We start from the raw sequence: 26,767 nt of genomic DNA, 5'->3' as shown, positions 1-26,767 counted from the left end.
GGAAAACCGAAGAAATGGTGGCTTTCCATTGTTCCATGATTCCGTGCATCCCCAGGCAACAGAATACACCATCGTACCATTTACAAAAACGACAGAAACAACACGATTTGTACTACTGTAGCGCTTGGTCTTTGGGAATATGGCGGACTCCAGGCACATTTGACGTCACGGTCACGTGGGTTCCAGCGAAATATGCATAATGGCCGAAGCTGAGATTTACAGAAACTGTTTTCGCGATTAAAACATAATTATACATAATTTTTAATTGAAAATTTGGGAATATGTTTCTGATGACTTTATCTTTCACCCAGCAAATTATTGCAATTCACTCGTATTCTCCTTTAAGTATAATGTTATAATGTTTAAACTTGTGCTGTGGCAGAAATGTTTTAACGTTGTTCTGCTCATTACGGACACAATATGCAAAATGTCGGCGTGTTCTGGTGTCAACGAAGGACATCTCTGAATGATCGTGCTTGCTCATTTCAAGGCTGGTAATGATTTATTGTCTCGACGTAAAGTTAATTAGCACTCAGTAAGATGGTCACATTCCTTCTTGGAGAATTGGATGTTTATTAGGCGTTTCCATCGATTTACATGTTGGGCAATTAGAGGTGTTCATGGGGAGTTTCAGAGAGTGTCGCCGGTGTTCTCATCTGCGCTTAGACGGACAGAAGGATGCGACATTACTGAGAGTCTGTTTTGGTGATTTGTTAATGAGAATGCGATGATTGTTCGCCATTTCTGTCCCCTAATCTGCCCTGTGGACGTTGAAATATGAGCCCCAGTACATTCGAGTATCAGTACGTCCTTAAATGAGTGACCCGTGAAGGTCCGGGTTAGAATTGATCTTCAGTAACCCATGCTTGTCGTAAAAGGCGACTAACGGGATCGGGTGGTCAGCCTCGCTGACTGGGTTGAAACATGTCATCGTATCCCAGTTAGGTAGATCGATGTTCATGCTGTTGATCCCTGGATTGTCTGGTTCAGACTAGATTATTTACAGACCGCCGCCATATAGATGGAATACTGCTGAGTGCGGCGTAAAACTAAACTCACTTACTAACTCACTCTTAAATGAGTGAGTGAGTTGGGGTTTACGTCGCTTTTTTAGCAATATTCCAACAATCTCACGACAGGGGACACCAGAAATGGGCTTCACACATTGCACCCATGTGGGGAATCGAACCCTGGTCTTCGGCGTGACGAGCGAACGCTTTAACCGCCCCTAACAATATTCGAGACCTGGGATGTAGTGAGCAATCGAGCGTTGTTGTATTCCAATATATGGACCAGTAGTAGTTGAAACATACCAGTTATAGAACCCCATAGTTTCTCGTTCATTGCGGCAATGAGTTATTATTGTTATGGATTAAAATGTTACATCTTTATCCAGGAAGCAGACATTTTAATGTGCATCTCATCTGCGTGAAATCAACCATACAAATCCATGCGCTATGAAGCTGCAATGGTTACCCCCTGACCTACAATGAACTCGTCCGTGTGACGTCACCTCCTGCTAACTTCGAACTGCGGAAACTTCGCCAAGAGTTTAAGCGAGTTGGTGACACAACCACATCAGAAGTTAAGATAACTTTCCTACAGATCTTGGATTATTCATGACACAAGAAGTAAGTATAAAGCGCTGTCTATCTTGTAGCGACATTCTAGCAGTGTATTTGGAATGTGAAAGCGGGAATGTCAATCGTGGGACGTGTACGACTACGAGTGAGTTTGATAGTGGCCACGGAAGGCTGTGGTCTGTCGCCGATATTTCTGTCAGCGACAATCTTACAACTTGAATGGCAAGCATTTGTACAATTACTTCACGCTGTTTCTGTAAGGAAATACCATTTGCGCTATGTCGTTAAATGTTTCTTTATTTCCGGATGTAAGTTTATTACGGACTTCTTTAGCACAGCCTACTCGAGCGTTATTGAACTTTATCCCATGTTAAATGGTGTGTGACGATCACTCCCACCTTCAGGCTGTAGACAACATGTGGGTATTTGTATCGATTGTGTTACAATGTGAATATTGACTGGCTCTTTGATAACGATATCATTAGGTCAGCGATATGTATCAGATGTTGAGTTAACCTCAACAATGTAATTTATATCGGTTCAGTGACTCTGTTGTCACAAAACATCCCTGGTGAGGTCAATAAGTCAGAGTGATATATTACACAAGTATAATTAGACCTGATCAGGAAAATTATTTGAAATGGCCTCCATCCCCCAAAACTCACTCATAACAGTGAGATGGCTCTACAGATTATCTAGAGCAGATAGAATTACTTACATGAACAGAAATGCAATGTGTTGATATAATAATGATAATATGCTTACTGTGTTCTGTAGATGCTACGTGTACATTACTTATTGTGTATGTCAGTTACAGTGTACTGGTCCAATGAATAGCTGCCCTTACACCCAAATGATGACTCAAATTTTTAAGGGAATATATTAAGAGAGACCACATGTACAAAGTAAAACAAGATGCCTTCTTCGATGTCTATGAAACGGAAAGATTTAACACAACTTTGATAAGTGCTCAAGTTAAGGAAATCTGTCATGCAAGTATTAATGGATGGAAATTTGTTGTACACTATATATAGCCTTTCCTCCTTGGGTGTTAATTATTTTCAAGAGCTGTTGGGCATGGTTAGCTTTCAACAAATAAATATATTAATTGTTTGATTCTTGACAATGAGGAAAATATTAGAATGATTATAAGTGTTTTGTTGATTGTTTCCTTTTCAAAGAGTGACCATGTTTATTTACAATAAATAATGGAACATCAAAATCTTGTGAATAAAGTGGTACAACTCAAATAGACCAAATTTAAAACCATATTATGTATGACAAGAAAGTAGTCACTGTACATATCTTCCAGGGCACTCCCTCGTCTGTACTGGATCAGTTTCATAAACATGGATTGCTATTTGGAAAGCTGTGTAAAAAGGGGGGAAACTACATATTTGTAAAATCAGTTAATTTAGTTTTGAGGGAAAGTAATTATATTGCCTACACTATCAAGCCTGATAGCAGTTAATGAGTATTTGAGCTACTTCACTGTGGCATCAAAGAGTGTAGTAAAGTGTGTTAATTGTGTCTGCTGAGCATCCGTGAGTACACAAGATAATGACATTATATACATGACTGCAAGGTTCAGTGCCTGCTGTACATATGGACAGCTTCATTCGGTGTGGGGGCGGTGGGGTAGCCTAGTGTTTAAAGCGATCCCTCATCATGCTGAAGACCCAGGTTCGATTCCTCACATGGGTACAATGTGTGAAGCCCATTTCTGGTGTCCCTTGCCGTGATATTGCTGGAACATGTCTTTAAACTAAACTTGCTTACTCACTCATTCAGTGTGTTTATGCTGATGTGAATTGTCAGAAAGAAACTTTACATGAACTTTGATATTGTTTTACAAACAGTAATTTCATGACAGGTTGATAAACTGTTACTATTTCACATGGAATATCTGTAGGTAAAACAGAGACTCCTTATCCTTGATGTGAGCTTTAGGCAGGAACATTTTCCAGGATTTCATAATGTGACTTGTTAACTGAAGTGTGCCTTAACCTATATGCTGATATGGCCACGTATGACATGGCTAAATGAGGTTTATTGTGTCAGAAATTTTGAATCATAGATGTTTTTTCAGGGTAAATATAACCAGGCCTTTGGCAGCTTGAATCACTGTACAGTGAAACTGGAATGTTAATAGCTGTTTCTAATGGCTCAGAGAGACCCAGCTATTTAGTCAGTGATCAATACCTTGAAGTGATCAGATACTGATAAGAAACCTCCTGTTTTGGAATTTGTAGAAAGGTGGCACTTAACTGGAGAACATGTCTTTTATTTCACGAAGGCCTGGCCAGACACAAACATATTAACAAATATTAGTTACTTGAATATTATCTTTTTGTGAGTGAATGACGAGACAAATGTGTCATTCCACAAGACATAATTCCGGATACACATCCAGAATGTGTACACACGTCCCAGCTTTGCTGCACTGAATACATCAGGATACCTTGTCACGGGTACAAGGGGCGCTGGGGTAGCCTAGTGGTTAAAGCGTTCGCTCATCATGCTGAAGAACAGGGTTCGATCCCCCACATGGGTACAATGTGTGAAGGCCATTTCTGGTGTCCCCCACCGTGATATTGCTGGAATATTGCCAAAAGCTGTGTAAAATCAAACTCACTTACTCACAGATACACACGCAGTATCTGTACACGTCCCAGCTTTGCTCCACTGAAACCATCAGGATACCATGTCACAGATACACACACGGTATGTGTACACACATCCTAGCTTTGCTCCACTGAAAACATCAGGATACCTTGTCACAGATACACACACAGTATGTGTACACACATCCTAGCTTTGCTCCACTGAAAACATCAAGATACCTTGTCACAGATACACACACAGTATGTGTACACACATCCCAGCTTTGCTCCACTGAAAACATCAAGATACCTTGTCACAGATACAGACAGTGTCTGTACACACGTCCCAGCTTTGTTCCACTGAAAACATCAGGATACCTTATTAAATTGACACTAGCATCAGATACAGCGGCTAATTATATCATGTTTTCACAGCATGTTTGTACACAGAGATCTTCCAGCTTCCTGATGAATTTCCTGTCTCAGGAGATGACCTAGTTAACAGCCTGACTTTTAAGTATGTCACTTGATAATTTCTCCTAAACAGCCATTATTCTCAGTTACTGATAACTAGATTCCCATGTACACTAGAGGTGGTTGGAATATGCAGCCCCAGCTGGTTGTAGTGTTGTGTACTGGCTGAACTCAGGCTGTTCTGGGTGCATAGGCCCAGTAAATGGGGTAGAAGCGTGAGTCATGTTTAGTGCTGTTTCTCAACATGTAAAGAGCCCATTGTTTCTGTAGTGTTTCAAAATGGTTTTGGAACATGCTGTTTGTGGAAGCTGTACATTGGAAATGAATTTGTTCATGAATGTTCTCTTTGAAATAGCATCTAATCTGATATCGAGATGATCAATGTAATTTTACTGAGACAGCATACCACTACTACTTTAAATCCTTGGTAGCCTTGTGAACATATCACATTGAAGATTTAGTTTTTGTTTTCCTACTTGGTACAATAGGTGACCCCCATTCTTGGTGTCACCTTCATGATGTGACTGAGATATTGTTGACCACAAAGCAACTCTACAGCAATGTTAATTGCTACTTGCATGCAAGCCTGGGCTGATTGTGTAACATGAATGCTATTCTGCACCCTAGGGCCAGCCAATTTGAATGAGTGTACTTTCCAGTCTATGTTATCGCTGATCAGTCCAGTAAATGGTTCTGGTTAATTCACATCCCTGATGACTTACTAAGCATGGTTATCTCCCTTGCTTGGGTGACTTCATGTGACCAGAGAACAAACCAGCAAAGCTTTGTCTTTATGACACTATGAAACATCATTGGCATAAATCATATAGACATGGAGGCCTATACTGCATGCTTGTGTTGTTTGGGTGGCCATTAATTAGGATCTCAATGCAAGGATAATTCATTATTAGTTTCGATTTGAACATACACATGTATTTCATTCTCATGAAAAGGGGGGGTGGTGGGGTAGCCTAGTGGTTAAAGCGTCCGCTCGTCACGCCGAAGACCCAGGTTCGAATCCCCACATGGGTACAATGTGTGAAGCCCATTTCTGGTGTCCCCCGCCGTGATATTGCTGGAATATTGCTAAAAGCGGCGTAAAACCATACTCACTCACTCACTCATGAAAAGGATTGTGCACAAGTTATGACAACTTTGAGTGCCCCTCTCCCGTGGCCAGTAAGCATGGTGTCACATGTATGTACTGAGATAGATGAGGACAACTTTATGGGTGAACAACTTCTTTATTCAGATGACAACGTTTCGACACAGATTCTTGTATCGTTGTCAAGCAAGTATGATTCAGGTAGAAAACAAGGTTTTATATATGTATGTATATGTGTGTGTATATATACTGGACAAAATAATTAGGGATATTGGTATTTTTATGATTGATATTCAGAGCTCCAGATAAGATTTAGCTCATGTGGGTACTGTACCCACTGTATTTTTTGGGAGTGGGTATTATGAATGTTGAGTGGGTATTTCATTTTCCGTTACCCACTGCTTTCAAATATGTGCGTATTTCAGTCATTTTACTCACCTAAGTATTATGTCATTGAGTAAGTTTACTAAGCAGGTATGTTCTGCCTTATGTCATACCTAATCAATACTAAGTTAAATATAATGGAAATGATTTCATAAAAAATCACTCATCCTACACTGACAGTACAACACTTGTCCTATACTAACAATACAACTTGATAGCAATCGATGTCTTTTTCATTACGCAAGTGATTTTTATAAATATATACTGTACGCATTTGTTTTAAACTTTTTGCGTATCTAACATTTTAAATGCGCAATTGGTACGCAACAATTATTTTTCAATGCGTAATTGGAAATTTTCTATGCATATTTTACCCGGATACGCAGCTTATCTGGGCCTCTGGATATTTGATCAATGTGTCAATGAATAAATACATCATTATTCATAATTTCAAAATTTACACATTTCTGGTGTCCCCCGCCGTGATATTGCTGGAATGTTGCTGAAAGCGGCGTAAAACAGAACTCAGTCAGTCAGTCGGTCAAAATTTACATGTATCCCTAACTATTTTTGTCCAGTATATATATACCATGTTGTTTATTAGAATTTCACACACACACAGTATATATATATGTGAATTAACCAGAACCATATATATACTGTGTGTGTGTGAAATTCTAATAAACAAGTTTTTATCTAGCAAGAACATGACTTTGTTGATCCTGCCAATCTCTAAATGCCATTCTAAGGAGCGTCCAAAGTGTTGTTTTTTTGTAGTTCCATGAGGACAGACCATGACAGACAGGATTGACTTCCGTTTGTTTGGCTGGGGATTTTGTTAGTCACTGATTATTTTGTCCATGAAGGGAAGATGTACAGTTGAACAATACACAATTATAGATTTTGTAGAATGTTAAATCTGTTCATAGTATTTATTTTGACAGTATTATTTAGATAGTATCATGCAGGATCACCCTCAGCTGTTCTTGATAAGCTTGCTTCATGAATTCAAGGGTGAGGTCAAGATGTTCATGTAAAACACTCATGTTTAAAATTTTACAACTGGTAAATTGTGTGTTTTTTTCAACTCGCATGTGTATGTTCATGTGTATAGATGTTATTGTCTTAATGGAACCAATTTTTTTTGGGACTTTCCTAATGGTTCCAGTTATAAGGAAAATGTGGTTCATCAAGACGTTTTTGAAAACTTATCGTCATTTTGGCAGTTCCATGTTAGGGTAGTCTGAAGGGTTTTGTAAGATGAGAGAAATTAGTGGAAATGATCAACCCAAGAGTTTGGCGAGATCATGTAGATACTGATGGATTGCAGCTGACGGATAGTTCCAGGGCCAAGTTGTCGCTCGCTAATCTGTGTGCCCATTTGTACTCGCTGAGTCTGCAATGTCTCAATTAGCATAACATGCTCTGTAATGTTTCACTTAGTCACAGGAATACCTGCAATAGTGCTGCAGGCATCTGTTACACATCAACATGCTAGCCCAGGATTTATTGGAACAACGTTAGCTTGGGAAAATTGAAGAAAATGTTAAGATATGTCATACTGTTCATCGCACAAAGTGATTTGATTCTCAACTACAATATCAACTTTCCATTCAGCAACGTTGTATTGTTGTCTTCTAAAATTTATTCTGAAATGATATTGGAAAGCAAAACAATAATTACATTCTTTTGTAACACGTCCAGTGTGAATTGAAAGGCTGTCAAGGCTAGGTTTATGGTTGAAATTGGGGGAAAAGATGGTTTAAAGTGTGATCTCTGAGTGTTGGTAGTCCATGGGGTCTGGTGACAGTTGTTGAAATTAACATTAATTATTTGTTTGAATAAGCAGGCCATTTACATGGGAAATGACAATATTTGTTAGATCACCTGAACATGACATTCATGAATGAAATGTTGGTCATGATATCAATCATTAGTTTTCTTGCACAGATATGATTGTTTAGAGGGACTTTTGACCAGCCTTCTCTCCCATGTAGCGCAGTACAAAGCCATGTATTCATGTAATGTATGATACTGACATGTCCTGTAAGTCATGGCTGTTCAGTATTATAGTTACGAGATATGCCCAGGGCTCTCTTGTGATGAAATCTATGACCTGATACAGATCTACAAAATCCACTTCCCAAGCACTTGTAGTAATGAGTACAATATCGTGATTGATAAGTTTTACATATATATAATGAGATGGTTCTGTTTTGGGTTTTGAAAGAAAAAGGTGAGAGTGAGAGACATTAAATGAAATCTGAACATGCCTGAACCAACCAACCCCACTCGAGGACCTCCCTCCCTGGTCTTGAATGCACTTACTTTCCATAAGAGCTGCTAAGTGGAACTAGACTGGTTTCAGTCCCGTAGAGGTTTCCGTGCAAGTTGCTGATAAACAATGACACTAAGGAAGGAACATGTGGAAGTACTTGGTTTATGAGTCAAATGATACAAAATGTCCCAAATGATGAAAAACAACATTTTTGGAACAATTTATACCTGTAGGCCACATATGAAGTAAGGGGATTCTTTGAAGTAGCAAAACAGGAAATGTTTTTCTCTATTTTCCAGCTCTTTTAAAACCTATTTAGGACTTTTTTGTCTGTTAAATAGGTAATGATTCTGTCAGCCTGCTGTTTCTGTATCAGTATGACGTTTTGTAAAACAAACAGCACACACTCCTTTAAATGCTAAAGTTAAAAGTTGTTTTTGTTATTGTCACAAATTGTGACCATGCTAATTGGTATATTTGTGTATTTTATTTCAGAAAAATAATAAAATGACCATTCTTGAAGGGCACATGCTTCCTTGTGTTTATATACTATGTTTATGTACTATTTAGCTCCTTAACTTGATAGACGATGTTATTATGCCGAGGGCTTACAAAATTATGTGAAAATGAACCGTTTATTGAGATATGGATCCCAGAGAAAGAGTTTCATGTTATTCCACAAGGGAACCATTAAGTCACTTAATTTCAGCTAGAACTGAGAAAGATGACCATTGCTGGAACTGAGAAGGGGATGTAAATAAAATGGGTGTGAATGTTTTATCATATCATCTGGGGTCTGTATGAGAGATAATGGTGTCTAGTTTGTTGATATCGGAATCCATATTGTAGTGGATCTATGAATGTGGACGTGAATGAATGAAAGACAGATCTTTTCATGGGAAACTTGAGTCTTGGGCAAGTCTAGTAGCTTTCCGCTGTGAGATGTGAAACAGTTGTTATGGGAGGGTCCAGCGTGTTCACCTAAACAGACTTTTTCTGTTTTCATAGGACTTTTTCATCCTTGAGAGGATAATATATCTATTTAGCAGTGCTGGAGATCAGATTGATCTGGTTGTCAACTGCAGCTGATTATGTTCACAGGTTAGCAGTAGACTTTGTGACCTGAATCTGTGAACACAAATGGATTATGTGTTACATACTGGATTTAAAATTCATGTAACCAGGATCAACTGGTACACATATTACTTCCTTGTGTTTCCATGTGCTTCAAGGGGGAGTAATTCAAGTAGTGTCTGAACACTCACAGTATGGTCAGACTGCATGGGGAAATGCACAGGTATTATACCTACATGGCTGATCATTTTTGTAACGGACCAGGATATATGAGGTTTAGGAAGTAGATAACACTTTGTTTCCTGCTGTCCCAGACTTCAGGAGCCAATGGCATCACAGTGAATACTAGGAAACTCCCTTTGACATGGTCAGCCATTGTAATGACAACTCAAACATGGGAGGGAAACTGTATTTACACACCAAATATGACTGCACATAGAGCACATTGTTCATATAGACAGTTGGAAAGTTTGAATGAGGCCATGATTTGGTCAAAAGAATATTTATTCCCAGACGCTCATTGCCACTTGTAAGTGCTGCAACATATCTATCTCTGTGGTGGACTGGTTTACACAGATCTAGAGTTGCTCTAACAGTTCATGTACAGCCTACCAAGTATTTGTCCATGCTTTGAGACTTATATATCAGTATAACTCATCAAAGGTTTAGTGTGAAGCCCATTTCTGGTGTCCCTTGCCGTCATATTGCTGTCATATTGCTAAAAACGGCGTAAAACCATACTCACTCACTCATCAAAGGTTTAAATAACAATAGTCGTATGTTGATATTTGTGGGCCTGTGTCTTGTGTCCAGTGGATGCTCAGGGTGGTACAAGGCAGTTACCAATGTGTGGAATTATTTAAACAGACATCTCTTTTGCATTCTATATGTGACTTTGGAAGTTACTTGCATCCATTCACAACTGGTGTATACAGGACACCAACTTCAATGTATAGGATATCCATGAATCTGTACAGGCAGTAGAATGAAAAATTGGATTATAAGGACAATTAGTCTTCTTATAAATCCTACTCATGACATGCTGTAAATGTACATTTTGAACCAGTAAAAACATTTGTAATGTGACAACTGTTGGAGGCCCTGAGGCGTTCTTGCCAGCTGTTTTCCATAACATGTGTGCATGAACGCTGTGGACGATGCTGTCAACACAAGCTCTCCTCCCTTCACAGTGCCAGGGGGCCTAGCAAGCAAACAAGGAAGGGGTGACTGGGTCTTTAAGATGAAGTCAGTTACCAACTTCTGATTGTCTCGGTGTAAGTATGCATACACATGTATGAAGCTGTTCATTGTGTAATGTAGTGACTTGGGGATTATTAACTGAACAGCTTGGGAGGTAATTTGCATATTGCCCTGATTGTGTCATGAAATGTGGTTTGTTTTGAGCAGTTGTCCTAACTGCAGCATGTAGTTGCCCCTGACTGCTGCAAGTTTGTTGTGGCAGGGCGTGGATCCTGGATCCTTCTTCAACCAACTGGTTAACTTGCCCTGACTCAACTTTTGGAATAGTAACAGGTCACTATTAACATGGATTGTTAATAATTTTGTTGACGGTCTAATTGAAATAGTCAGTTTTCTACATGTTGTAGACAGCTTGAAATTTAGGTCACATACTTTCACTTTCGTCTTTTTCTGAATTTGCGTATATCATTTAGGAAATCACAACCATTTATCAGAACCACACAAATATTGTAACGCTCTATGTCAGCCACTTTTTATGATTAGAGCTGGTGAAGATGTTGTATCATTTTTCAAGTTATTATCTTACAACATAACAAACATGGTTGCATCATGTAAGTAAATGTGTTAATTTGTGTAAGTAATTGTCATGATTGTTTAATGTCTTCTTTTCATCTACTGAGCCTTCTGTAAGAAGTAAACTGTTTATACAGTAACTGGAGCTGGTTGTGGAAATACTAGTAACTACTAAGTGTTTCCAGATGTTGTGTGAGGACAACCCGAGGTAGTTTCTGGGACAGGCACAACCGTGGATCAAGGGATCAAAGACATGGATAGCCCAGCTTCCTAATCAGTGGAACCCTGAGCTGATTAACTTGTCAGAACACGTGTAGATGAGGGGAGGAGGAGGAACATCACTTGCACACTCAGTGAATCAGTCTCACACCATGTACATGTCATGGATGACTTCCTGTAGGTCGCTGAGGTCAGGGGTCAAGGTTCTATCTGTCGTAAGGACAAGACCACCAATGGTTCATTAAGCTTTTGACATCTGTTGGCGTTAAATCAAACACAACTAAAATAGGTTTTTATACCTTTTCTTCTTTTCACCAATACATGTTTTACAATAAATGGATAGTTCATAGTTCAATACACATAGTATCTAATCAAAATGGGTATGACAATTCAGTAGCTGATAGTTATGGCTTTTACAGCAGATGTATTATTCAGGTAAATAGGCAATATTCATGATTTTGGTGTAGTCACAAGTTAAGGACGAGATATATCTGTCTATATGATGTGTATTGGTTATAGCTCTTTTGATATATTGGAAATTTGGTGGTCGTTTTGAGAGTTTACATTTAAAAATGTTGAGTTTAGTTGTATTTATGATTAGATTTACTACACCATTTCACTTTTCAAAATAGCCAAATAGGATATGTAAAATCTAGTTTTATTCCTGTTTTCTCCTCGATCCACTCTTCTAGTTCTCTCCAGATATGGCTGACTTTTGTTCATTCGTATAAGATGTGTGTTGTTAATTCAGTGTCAGTTTTGCATAAGACATTTATTATTGTCCGTATATTTCATTTTATGTAGGAGGTCGTTTGTGGATAGTATTCTGTGAATGATGCTGTGTTGAAACCAATGTACTGTTTGCGTGTGCGAAAGGGTATATAATGCATGGTTTTCCATTCTTGTTCTGTTTACAAGGGTACTTGTGAGATTGTGCTCCCATTTCAGAATGTGCTTGCTGGTGTTAATGTCTAAAAATATGATCTGATTATGCACTAATCTGGGCAAGATGGTAGTATAGTATAAAAAGCTGTTCATATTGTTACATCTATATTTCTTTGATCTTTACACGCTTGTGATGTGTTCTGTCCAGGTTTATGTTTGTCAGTTCACTTCCTGTGGTATTATTTGGAAGAATGTTCCAGCTAAGACAGTAATCATAGATGTTTGGCATCCAGCCAGGTTCACATTTTATCTTTGGCTGGTTGATTGGTTTGATGTGATGAAAGGGAAATTTGAAATGATTCAGTATTTCTGCTCCTTTCACAAGTAGTTTCATGAGCTGGCTCATCCATTAGGAGTACATGTCGAACAGTTATGAGTGTGTCACTGTTCAATGTTGCACAGACTGAAGATGTTAACGTGTGTGCAGAAATATCCTTGCCTTTGTCAGAACAGCTGTGATTGTAGCACGTAAGGGCATCTGCGTCGGGATCTAAGTGACACATTTACAAGTCTGCGTTGGTATTGCTTAATGATACAGATGGACAGTTGTCAGTTTATTTATCTGTGCTAAACACAGTGGACACACAACAAACAATCATCACTTGTCAGCATCTCGATGAGGAAAACAGAAACAGTTGTGTGTATTTTGAAAGGACAGTTCATGAAAACATCTGTATATTGATAATGATAAATCTGTGTAATCATGGAACAGTTTGGGTATTCTCTGTTATCAGTGAATAGATGGCAAAAAAACATTTTTGAAATTTTGTGACACTTTGAAATGTCTTGGTATCAAGTTAATGTGAAATTAGATGCAAACACATGGGATGTAACTGTGCTTGCTAGTTGTTGACATGGTAAAACCCAAGTTTGCCAAAAAGAAATAAAACAGATTAATAGTAAATACTAAACGGTTCTTCAATGTTGATCAAAATCACTAAACACCAATAATATAATGAATATTTTCTGTTTATTTCATGGAAGGATTGTGATGTTTTAACCCCTTTACAGTTTATGAACATTTTTGGAAATACTTGTTTAACTTCAACCAATATTTGATTCAGAAAATTTTTAGAAACATTTCTGTCACCAGACATACATATAGTCTCAGATATTTTTTCTTTCAAATGTCATTAATTTGATAAATATGTAAATAATGATTGAGCTAACCAACATGGGAGTTTAAATTGAGATATTGAGTTTTCCCTTGTACAAAGACCTAACTGAAAAGTGGTGCTTCATTTGGCCATTGATCAGCCATTTTTGAGAATGTAATGAAATTTAGTTTGTCTGAATGCATTTGTATGGCTGTCATGTTGGCCATGTTGAAAAGGTTATTTTTTTACCACTAAATTCTGTGAATGTTTAGAATGTAATGTAGCTTGGTACATGTACAGCTGGTAGACACACAATATATGTTCTGTGTTTTTTCAGATGTGTTTTAAAGTTTGACAAAGATTTGAACCCAGTACTTTGGACCATGGGCCATATTCCTTTGTTATCTGTGATCTGTGAACAGTAAACATCATCACAGAATCAACTTGACTGATAAAGCTGAAACTCACCTCCTTATTCCTATCAATGATGACATCTCAATTTGTTCAAGAGGTTCAAAGCTGATTTTCCAAATTACCACTGTTGTAGCTTCTTTGATAAACCTTTGTAATGGCCAGTGCTTGCCTGTTATGTAATGCTGTTCAGGTCGGTAAAAGCACCTTGACATTCTACACATCTTCTGTGGAATTACCTGACTGAGGAAGCTGCTGAAGAATCTGAACTGTGGCATGTATGTTTCTCATTATCATCTGAGTATGATGACATGTTATTTGGTCCAAATCAAAGGGATTTTCCCGTGTTTTGTGAAACAGCTGAACAAATTATATGGCATTAAGTGAACAGCTGGAATTTGATGTAAACTAAATGTAATTGTTGTGCATTGCATCAATGTTCTAGAACAGTACATTCATTCTTGCAGATTTGTAGATATTGTACACATGGAGGTACTGCTTTTATAGTTGGTAATACTTTTGGCCTCATTATTTACTCTGTAAATATGGGAAAGCAGTGGAGTGAGCAACAGTGGTAAAGGGCACTCTTGATTAATATTAGAAAAATGTTGAGGACAATTTCAAAGTAAGTACAGTGCTGTGGGACTATCTTCTTTAATCTAGATTAGTTTAGGTTTCATAGACTCCACATAGAACTAACGTATGACTAACTTGTTAGTGTATTTATTTAATGAAGATATATTGGCGGCAGTGTTTTCTGGTGCTATCTGTAGAAGTCTTGAGTCCTGAGGATATCTCCTGAAACCTGGTAGTGAAGCCTGTAGAGTTTAAATGAAGGTATGAACCAAGGCTGCCACCAGCCTCCAGGAACTGGACCATCTATCAACATGGCACACTGATGCCAGTATTTACCATTCCAATCTCTCCATGTGGCCTCTGTGAAGATTTCGAAACTCGAACAAATTGCTCTTTATATGAACTGGGTGAGAACAAGAGTGTCTGCATGTACGCCTTGAATCTTCCCCTGAAATAATCTCCCCTTTCCGTGTTGGAAGCCTGTTTGCATGAAATGATTCATAAGCTAAATAAACTGATGTTAGAGATATCTGTACACACAAGTATCTCAATTCATGGGGTGGGAATCATGTTTATCCTGACAGTGCTGGGGTTAGTCCGAGTTTCACCCAGAACAACTTCTGACAACTTTCACTTTTCAGTTTGTACGTTTTGAAAGTCTTACGAGTTTTGACAATGATAAGGACTTGATATATTAGTTTAGATGCCAGATTAACTAAGGTACATAGTGTTTGTACATGTATTGATTTATTGTCTCCAATATTACACTGTCTGTAGGATTCAACCATGTTTAGTACAACTGGTATTTAACCTGCGACGTCAACGTTCTGTAGCCTGTAATCTGTGTACAAGTCACCTTCTGTATGTTGATTAGATCTTGATTTTGTACATCTGATCAACTGTAACATCTATATAATATGCCACAAGGCAATTAGTCAGTTGAAGAGTGACAATAAACAATATGTTACAACCAAAACATTTTTTCATTATGTTCAGTCAACAGACATTTATTCCTGTTTGTGAATTCCTTCTCGATCTCTGATGCCTTGTTTGTAAACACTTAAAGTAGTACCTACCTAAAAATATATTATTTGCAATATTTTCCAGATACCTGAGATTTTAAGATTGACAAAACAAACCCCAAACACTAATGTCCACAGGACCCTCAATAATTAATTTCCATGGTCCATGAGATTTAACATGTATTGTTTCACTGTTTCTGCAACGATTCCAGACATTCTGAGCATACTGGGTACACATTTCTGTGTCAGTAAGACCCTGATACAGTTTTTTCCATTGGCTTTACCCAATATGGAATAAAAATATGCATAACGTCGGGAAACTGGAACAAAGACACAGGAGACCCAGCAGTCCAAGGTAGAACAATTTGCTGGGCACAGTTTGCCATGTATATAAAACCAGACATCCTGCTGGGAAGTGAGTAAAAACCATTTGTAAAACTCAGTTCTGGCTTTCCCAGTGAGAAGCTGCACATGGTGGTGTTAATAAGACAATTCTGTTAATATTGTAAAGTAGCCTACTTCTGACTGCTTTAATGTGTTGCGTATTGACCTGACACGGAGTGGCAGAATATGCCATAAATCACCTATCTCCCCACCCCAGCCCCCACCCCCATGAATGGGGCCATGTTGACATACATACATCAGCTAATCAATACCAGCTGGCCTGGGTCCCTGCAACAGGGAGGTGGTGTAAATTACAGGTTTATAGCATGATGGCAGACAAGTGATGTTTGCCTAATCAGAGGGACCATCATCAAGTACGTCTCTGGGAATTTGATACTATTATCTACTTTAAATATGCCCTAATGTAACAATATGAAAAATATCCTAAAAACATTTACCACATGCTAGACTGATGATACTGAGTGAGTGAGTGTGGTTTTACGCTGCTTTTAGCAATATTCCAGCAATATCACTATGAGGGGACACCAGAAATGGGCTTCACACATTGCACCCATGTGGGGAATCGAACCCATGTCTTCAGCATGACAAGCAAATACTTTAACCACATGGCTAGTCCACAGCCCCACTGATGATACTTACTGTCGCATATGATTTATCTATTGCGACAACAGGTGTATTGGAATAATTTGTGTTATATTTCAAAGTATTGTGTTATTTCAAACATGTTTGTTTGTCTTATGACAGGTACAGTTTTAATTATTCTTTTCTTATTTGTGAGGTTGATATATTGGTTAATGAGGACATAAGCTGCTGTTGATGCAACAGATGACAAGTAGTTTTCTGGTATTCACATTCATTCCTGTAAACTTTGAACTTTCAGACTAATATTTCACAGAAAATGGGTTGCAGTGGACAATTCTTAGCAGTTGTAAAACAGTGTAATAAGTAAGTGTTTTGTAAAACAGAGTAATAAGTAAGTGTTTTGTAAAACAGTGTAATAAGTAAGTGTTTAGTATAACAGTGTAATAAGTAAGTGTTTAGTAAAACAGTGTAATAAGTAAGTGTTTAGTATAACAGTGTAATAAGTAAGTGTTTAGTAAATAAGTAGTGTTTAGTAGTGTAATAAGTAAGTGTTTAGTAAAACAGTGTAATAAGTATAAGTATAGTGTTTAAGTAAAACAGTGTAATAAGTAAGTAATAAGTAAGTTTTAGTAAAACAGAGTAATAAGTAAGTGTTTAGTAAAACAGTGTTTTGTAAAACAGAGTAATAAGTAAGTGTTTTGTAAAACAGTGTAATAAAGTAAGTGTTTAAGTGTTTAGTATAACAGTAAAACAGTGTAATAAGTAAGTAGTAGTTTTAGTAAAACAGTGTAATAAGTAAGTGTTGTTTCAGAAAACAGAGTAATAAGTAAGTGTAGTAAAACAGTGTAATAAGAAAGTGTTTAGTAAAACATGCCAGCATCATGGGGAAGGATTCTACAGTTGATATCTTGCCTATAGAACACCTGCACCAATGGATGTTTTTATCTTTATTGTTATGAATGCATTATGGATGAGATGTCTGATCATGTCTGTTCTGTGAAGTTGACACATTGTAATTGTTGAAACCTGTCTGTTCTGTGAAGTTGACACATTGTAATTGTTGAAACCTGCGTTCTTCATTGTGACTACATGTGAAAAGTTGCATTCATTTTTTTTTTTCTCCCTACTTTTCATCCTCGAGTATATAATACCTGGGGTATGTAATTTTCAGCTTGTCTGTCCATCCACAGTGATATTTTGTCCTGATCACACCTCTTTAACCAATAGGTATTGCTTCATGAAATGTTGCGCACACAGAGATAAGATTTCCACAAGGTGGCTACAGCCATTTGGGAAATGTTAAGAAGTATGTTCTTTCCATTTTCATGGCATGCATGGTTGTGCTCTATGTGTGTGCTGCCTGAGGAATTTAGGTCTGGTGGACATATTCCAGGTGTGTGCTTCTTAAGAATGTTATATGTGGTGGACATGTTCAAGGTGTGTGCCTGAGAGTGATATCCATGGTGGACATGTTCCAGGTGTTCTGCCTGAGAGTTATAACTTAGGTGGACATGTTGCAGGTGTGTGCCTGAGAGTTATAATTGTGGTGAACATGTTGCAGATGTGTGGTGCCTGAGAGTTAGGACTGTGGTGGACATATTCCAGGTGTGTGCCTGAGAGTTATAACTGTGGTGGACATATTCCAGGTGTGTGCCTGAGAGTTATAACTGTGGTGGACATATTCCAGGTGTGTGCTTGAGAGTTATAACTGTGGTGGACATATTCCAGGTGTGTGCTTCTTAAGAATGTTATATGTGGTGGACATGTTCAAGGTGTGTACCTGAAAGTGATATACATGGTGGACATGTTCCAGGTGTTCTGCCTGAGAGTTATAACTTAGGTGGACATGTTGCAGGTGTGTGCCTGAGAGTTACAATTGTGGTGAACATGTTGCAGATGTGTGGTGCCTGAGAGTTATGACTATGGTGAACATGTTCCAGGTGTGTGCCTGAGAGTTATAACTGTGGTGGACATATTCCAGGTGTGTGGCGCCTAAAAGTGGTATCCATGGTGGACATGTTCCAGGTGTGTACCTGAAAGTTATAACTGTGGTGGACATGTTGCAGGTGTGTGCCTGAGAGTTATAACTGTGGTGGACATATTCCAGGTGTGTGGCGCCTAAAAGTGGTATCCATGGTGGACATGTTCTAGGTGTGTGCCTGAAAGTTATAACTGTGGTGGACATGTTGCAGGTGTGTGCCTGAGAGTTATAACTGTGGTGGACATGTTGCAGGTGTGTGCCTGAGAGTTATAATTGTGGTGAAAATGTTGCAGATGTGTGGTGCCTGAAAGTTATGACTGTGGTGGACATGTTGCAGGTGTGTGCCTGAGAGTTATAACTGTGGTGGACATATTCCAGGTGTGTGGCGCCTAAAAGTGGTATCCATGGTGGACATGTTCCAGGTGTGTACCTGAAAGTTATAACTGTGGTGGACATGTTCCAGGTGTGTGCAGCAGCAGCAGCAGCAGCTACTCAAGCATCCTGACCCAGCGGCTGCCACTGTGGCTCGAACCCCCCAGCCCACCTCGACATCTAGCACTCCACGCATGATAGCTCACTACCCTGTGGTGCTGCAGACACTCTGACGATATACACAGAGGCCACACAACAGTAAGTACTGGGAGCCAGCCAGGCTGATGCTGAATCATCTCAACATCTCTTCACTTTAGACATGGCACGGTTGTAGTATGTAGTGACGATGAACTGAATTAAGTGAAGAGACCAGTATTGGTGTTGGTCATGTCGATATGTTACCACATTGCACATATTGAAAAATCTTCCTGCTCAATAACAATATGCAACATTCTCATTTCAGTATAAACACTGGCTTTAGACAAGAATGCATGCAGGGGTGGAAATAACTTTAAAGTTGCTAGTGTACTCGGTACAGTGGCACATGTAAAATCACTTGCCCTGATAATTTTTCCACTATACTGGATGATTTTCCTGTTGATTTTTTTGAATAAACAACATAATTAACATTGGAAAGTCAACTGGACACCGGTTCAGTGTGATATACAAATTTGCTTGCCCAACAGAAAAAAACACTGGACTGGGGCGTCGGGCAATGAGTTATTTCCACCCCTGGCATGCCCTATCATTAGATACATTATACTATGTGTTTAGGATATGAAAACATTTGCGTTTATTTTGACAACCTGTAAGTGATCTGTGAGTTGATACAATGAATTAATTCTCGTGAGTCTTGATGAACCCGGGGGTGGTGGGGTAGCCTAGTGGTTAAGGCATTCACTTGTCACGCTGATGACCTGGGATCAATTCCCTACATGGGTGTTTTAAGTGAAGCCCATTTCTGGTGTCCCCCACTGTGAAATTGCTGGAATATTGCTTAAAGCAGCATAAACCTAAACTCACTCACTCCTGATGAACCAGGTAGTTAATGTATTGTCTGTGCTGACATTAATTGAAAAGCCTTGTTGGTCACTTTTGTTGATGAATATCAGGCTATAAATGTTTGTGACTTGGAATAGAGCTTAAGTCTGTACCACTGTAATGTCCTAATTTTGATGCCAAATCACAAATTCAGGCTAATTTACACTGACGACATCTTACAGTTCGAGAAATATTGTATTTTTCTATATTTATCTACAACTAACATTGGCAAACAGAAAAATGGAACACCACCAGAAAAACCCATGGGACGTGCAGCTTGTTAAATATCAACATGTTTCAAATACTGCTTTAGATCACTGTATCTGACCAACTACCAGCAACACTCACTATGTGATAGTTAGCACCGGCCCTTATCTTTATCAAAACAACCATTTGCACTGGTTTCAAAGAACAGTAGCCCGCAGATCAATCGCTGATCACATGCGAAGTTCACATCTGCAGTTGTCAAGTGTGCACACAGTGTGATCTAAGAGAAGCGGGGACTGTCATCTGTAGATAGTGGGAGGGGTGCCAGAAGGTACCTTGTGGCAGAACCAGCGTCCATTTCACTGTTGACTTATGATTCATATGGATAATTTCTGGAAGAATTCTCCTAACATGTTCAGTCCATGCTCATTGTGGTTCCATCATATCCAATAATATGATGAAGAACCCGCGGAGTAATTTGGATTACTGGGCAATGTAAGACTTGATCTTCAGTAGCCCATGCTTGTCATAAGAGGCGACTAATGGGATCGGGTGGTCAGGCTCACTGACTTTGCGTAGAATGATGCTCATGCTGTTGCTCACTGGATTGTCTGGTCCAGACTTGATTATTTACAGACCGTCGACATTGCTGAGTGTGGCGTAAAACTGACCTCACTACAACTACTCGCTAGAGGACATTGACGGTGTCATGACTGAATAATTTGGGGAGAACTCTCTTAATTTAGTTCAGTGGGCAGGATGGTCTCGTGACTTTGAGTAACAGGCCTACCATACAAACGGTGAACAAATCATCAAAACTGAACTCATATACACCAAAACAGAACAAAAACCACCAAAACTGCAACAATATCCTCTAAAACCGAAACAATACATCTGTAATGGAAGACAAATCGTTTGAAATGGAAACAAAACTCGCATATCAGCTACAAGAGCGCGCGAGAACGGTCGCCGAGCGTACAAAACAGCATTCATAGCATCCCAACACGGCAGTCATAGCATCCCGAAACGGCATACAAATCGTCAAAGATGGCGGCGAGGGGAGACGAATAGGCTTTGGTACATAATTGTTTTTCGTCACTATGAATCTAATCTTGAAAATTTGATATCGGGATGTAGCGCATAAACCCCCTCTTGTAAGCTTCAAACCTATGTCCATACTTCTCAGTGTCAGGCTTGCAATTCTGCACAATGTGGTCCCTGGTTCGACCGAATAGGATTTCTTGTCAACATGCCGTGCTACAGTTTCTCTTCAGTTTTGTAAATAAAGTATTCATAGCATCACATTCAACATTACTATATTTTAGTGATTTAAAAAGTTTACAAAAACTTTGTTCATTCTCCCTGAATTGCATATCTAAGTGATAATCTACTTTGACTTCCCAAACTGCCTTTTTTTTAATTCTCAAACTTGTATTCACAGATTCCTGAGAGAGACGTGTCAGTCCTCTCGTCATCTGACATATTCTTCTTAGTTTGTATGTTTGTATGCCACCGCTTCACACTGCACGTATGTTCATGTTCTCAGACGAAGATCTTCTAGTTTCATCTTACTTTTATGAAGTCATTCAGTGAATATAGTTCTTTCAGATATCTCTGTGATACCGAACCTTCCGAAAATTCCAACGTTTAAGTGTATGCCATATAAAGAGAGAAGTTCAAAAATCGGGTAACATTGCGTTCTCATCAGAGAAGGAAACATGAACTTGCTTATAATTTCAACTGTGAATTTTGTGTCAGGAAGATTTTATCATTCTGCAATTTTATCTTATCCATGTACTTCAAAGTATTCCATGCAATCCCAAACATTTTACATCATTTAACAAAAAATAAAGCTTAACTTGAGGTACAAACATGCGTCCGTCTTTGTTGTTGTAAGTCTCAAGAAGTCGCCTCCTGTGGACTTGAAACAGAAATCCCTGCCCTAATCAGTGGATTGAGTTTGCACTCGTACACTTTAAAAATGATTCAATTCACAGAAAATGAACAAAGTTTTTGTAAACTTTTTAAATCACTAAAATATAGTAATGTTGAATGTGATGCTATGAATACTTTATTTACAAAATTGAAGAGAAACTGTTGACAAGAAATCCTATTCGGTCGAACCAGGGACCACATTGTGCAGAATTGCAAGCCTGACACTGAGAAGTATGGACATAGGTTTGAAGCTTACTACAAGAGAGGGTTTATGCGCTACATCCCGATATCAAATTTTCAAAATTAGATTCATAGTGACGAAAAACAATTATGTACCAAAGCCTATTCGTCTCCCCTCGCCGCTGTCTTTGACGATTTGTATGCCGTTTCGGGATGCTATGACTGTCGTGTTTGGTTGCTATGAATGCCGTTTTGTACGCTCGGCGACCGTTCTCGCGCGCTCTTGTAGCTGATATGCGAGTTTTGTTACCATTTCAAACGATTTGTCTTCCATTACAGATGTATTGTTTCGGTTTTAGAGGATATTGTTGCAGTTTTGGTGGTTTTTGTTCTGTTTTGGTGTATATGAGTTCAGTTTTGATGATTTGTTCACCGTTTGTATGGTAGGCCTGAGTTATATGGAGAAGAATGCTCTAAATAGTTTCAGTGAGTGAGTAAGTCAGTTCAGATTTACACCTCTTTAGCAATATACTCCAGCAATATCATGGTGGGAGACACCAGAAATAGGATTCACACATAGTACCCATGTGGGGAATTGAACCATTAGCTTAACCCACTGCCCCTTAATAGTTTCATTTGGTGGGCATTGAAGGTGTCAAGACTCATGATGATTTGGGGGAAAACTCTCTTAATAATGTAGTATCAGTTCATGACTCAATCTTCTTTTAGAAGTTTAATGCATTCTTGCCGATGCTACCTCAAAGCAGCTGTTTCTGAGACATGTACAACTGTTTGAAGGATAGACTTGTTAGTTGTTAATGCATGTTGAAAGCAATGTATCTTCTTCTGTGTTCTGAGAGATGTGCTCTGATGTTTCAGTGGCAGAGCCAGGGGCAGGGTTTGACTCCCGGGGAATGGGACTGCGGGTACAGAAGAACCTCCTTGGGAAAATGTCCAGCAAGTCCATTGCCAAGGTCTTCATAGATGAAACAACGGGCCGAGTGCTGGACAACACACACAGAATTATCAAAGATTATGCCAGCACAAAAAAAGAAGCTGAAAAAGTAATGAAGTACATTATCAAAACAGTTGTCAAAGTTGGGATTTTGTTTCGTAATGATCAATTCAACGCAGAAGACCTGAAAGTTGTTGAAAGCTTCAAAACCAAGTTTCATTCACTGGCCATGACAGTTATCAGTTTCCATGAAGTGGATTTCACGTTTGATGTGAGTTATCTGTGCAAGACATTGGAGGAGTGTAAAGCCTTGCTTCAAAAGCTCATAGCTCGGCATCTTACTGACAAGTCCAAAACTCGGGTGGACATTGTGTTTAACTTCTTTGCTCAGCCTGACCTACTGAATGCTGTTTTCCAGTCAGACAGTAAATACTCGGAGACGTTTGATGCCATAGTTAAAGACATGCACAAGATGATGGATGATGGCAACCTATAGTCCTGCACAGGCTGAACTTAGGAGCAGTAAGGGGGCAAGGATACAACTCTACATGGTCAGCCTTCTCTCAGGGACAGGTCACTTAGATTAGTGGGCAGGGAGTCTTTGTCTTTCAGTTTACTAAAAGATAAGCCCTCCTTTTTACTGTTCTTTTGGGTCACACTTTTTAACAATATTTAGTCTTACATAAATAATTTTCAACAGAATGGAGTAATTGCTTTTACAACCTTGACCTTCCCAGGAGTAACCTTGACCTTCCCAGGAGTTGTAGAAACAACCACTTATTGTTTTCATGCATAAATTTGGTGTTACCCTTTTGTTGACTGGGCCTTCTTCTGTTGTGCTGCCCACAGTTTGGCAGTATCCTTGCTTCCCTTGGCATAACGAGCTATTTTACAGTTGGTGTCTTGACATATTGTACAAAATCATGTGTACAGTTGATATGCTCCATTTTGGTTTTGGATATTGTCAAAACATTTAAAAAAGGAAGATTGCATATTTTACCAGTGTGTTCAACAGTGACTTATCAAAACAGTTTGTGCCTTACATTGGAAGAAATAAGTAATTACTAGAACCACAACAAGAATCTTGGAATAGCTGACAGGTCAATTTGGTATCTAGTGCTTTATAAGGCTGAAACACCTACAACTGGTTTTATTTTATGTCCTGGAAACCGATTTAATGTCTGTATGTCACAGCTAATCAGGTTATTTCATCAAGAGATTGGGACCATATATATTTTTGGATGGTATTTTTCTATGAAATGGAAATCAGATTCCTGCTACTAAGATTTTCGTTGATTTCATGTCCATTGTTCATTAAGAATCCCAACTATGTAACTAATTCTTCATTCTGCTGGGAGGGACATGCAATTTGAATCATTAATGTTGGTGCTCCAAATACACTCACCAGGCACATTGATTACTGAAGTATATCACAATATTGGACCACAAGGGTTTTTTTGACATGTGTAACAGCCAGTAGTCATGTCTGTCATCTACTCTGTCTTCCCTAGTCAAGCCAAAGGTTGCTGTGATGCAAAACATAGAGGGTACTACGGCAGCTAATTTGGAAGTCTGGTATGGGCAGGCAGCCCAATGTTCTATTGTTTTTTGAGGCTTGTTAGAATGTACTGTCTGATCTTTCCTGCTATGTGTTTATTCCACGTAAAGGCCAGAAATTGAAATTCTACAGCAGTTAAGGGGAAGGAGTCTGAGGATGGGATCTGTCCTGGCCCTGTCAGCAGTGTGGTCAGTAAGCCATGCACATCTCGTTTCAAGACTCTAGATAAAGGCGTTGTTGCTTGGCATACTCCAGAAATGTACCCTTGTCAAATCGTAATTCAGAGATATAACCCAGCTCGCCAGTGCCTAGCACTGGAGTCACTTGCATTGTCCATTCATCAGTGTGTGATACTGTTTCCTTTGTGAACATTATCCTACAGGACTCTGCAGAATGAAGAATCATGCTGTAATGAAACTATGTATAAAAACCACTGTCATCATTTGTTAACAATAATGTATTTCCACATTATACACACTTCACAAGTGAAACCAGTTTCACACCCTGTGATAATTTCGCGTATTTCGTGCCATGCAGAGTAAAACTACAGTGCGTGTTTGTAGTACTCAGTGCAAGCTTGATGCCACACAGTTTAGCTGACTTGAAGATCATATAGAGGTTTATATCTATGCAACACATATCATTCATTTCCATATGTATATGGGTCAGCATTAACTTTCTGGGACTATGGTTAGGAATATGTGCCATTCAGTATAAGCTAGAGAGCACCTGTAACAAACAAGGCAGGTATGTAAGGTTCTGCTTCAACACCAATGTGCCAATGCCTCAAAACTGTACTCATCATTTGTACATTTCCAGTTGGTGATGAACACTTTTTACTGTCCTGCACAAAGGCTGCTTGCCATGTTGTTTCCTGGCATCAGTGATGAAGCAACTGTGCCACTGCACAAAGGCTGCTTGCCATGTTGTTTCCTGGCATCAGTGATGAAGCAGCTGTGCCACTGCACAAAGGCTGCTTGCCATGTTGTTTCCTGGCATCAGTGATGAAGCAGCTGTGCCACTGCACAAAGGCTGCTTGCCATGTTGTTTCCTGGCATCAGTGATGAAGCAGCTGTGCCACTGCACAAAGGCTGCTTGCCATGTTGTTTCCTGGCATCAGTGATGAAGCAGCTGTGCCACTGCACAAAGGCTGCTTGCCATGCCATTTGTTTCCTGGCATCAGTGATGAAGCAGCTGTGCCACTGCACAAAGGCTGCTTGCTTCTGCATGTTGTTTCCTGGCATCAGTGATGAAGCAACTGTGCCACTGCACAAAGGCTGCTTGTCATGTTGTTTCCTGGCATCAGTGATGAAGCAACTGTGCCACTGCACAAAGGCTGCTTGCCATGTTGTTTCCTGGCATCAGTGATGAAGCAGCTGTGCCACTGCACAAAGGGCTGCTTGCCATGTTGTTTCCTGCTTGATGAAGCAACTGTGCCATGTTGTGTTGTTTCCTGGCATCAGTGATGAAGCAACTGTGCCACTGCACAAAGGGTGCTTGCCATGTTGTTTCCTGGCATCAGTGATGAAGCAGCTGTGCCACTGCACAAAGGCTGCTTGCCATGTTGTTTCCTGGCATCAGTGATGAAGCAACTGTGCCACTGCACAAAGGCTGCTTGTCATGTTGTTTCCTGGCATCAGTGATGAAGCAACTGTGCCACTGCACAAAGGCTGCTTGTCATGTTGTTTCCTGGCATCAGTGATGAAGCAACTGTGCCACTGCACAAAGGCTGCTTGCCATGTTGTTTCCTGGCATCAGTGATGAAGCAACTGTGCCACTGCACAAATGTTGTTTCCTGGCATCAGTGATGAAGCAACTGTGCCACTGCACAAAGGGGTGCTTGCTATGTTGTTTCCTGGCATCAGTCCTGGCATCAGTGATGTGATCAGTGATGAAGCAACTGTGCAACTGCCATGTTGTTTCCTGGCATCAGTGATGAAGCAACTGTGCCACTGCACAAAGGCTGCTTGCCATGTTGTTTCCTGGCATCAGTGATGAAGCAACTGT

General features: G+C 39.3%; 1 protein-coding gene across 1 annotated transcript; it reads left to right on the top strand.

Moving 5' to 3' along the window:
- The first annotated feature begins 1,512 nt into the window (after positions 1-1,512).
- Positions 1,513-25,910, top strand: LOC124263252 (tumor necrosis factor alpha-induced protein 8-like). The gene is made up of 3 exons (XM_046697847.1): positions 1,513-1,631; positions 18,976-19,142; positions 23,127-25,910. Coding segments are annotated over exons 2-3 (573 nt in total). The 5' UTR covers positions 1,513-1,631; positions 18,976-19,141; the 3' UTR covers positions 23,699-25,910.
- Positions 25,911-26,767: the final 857 nt, after the last annotated feature.

The sequence above is a fragment of the Haliotis rubra genome, unplaced genomic scaffold (assembly GCF_003918875.1).
Source record: "Haliotis rubra isolate DU_JTF1 unplaced genomic scaffold, ASM391887v1 Scf120, whole genome shotgun sequence".
Lineage (NCBI taxonomy): Eukaryota > Metazoa > Mollusca > Gastropoda > Lepetellida > Haliotidae > Haliotis > Haliotis rubra.
This window is presented reverse-complemented; position numbering and strand designations above follow the sequence as displayed.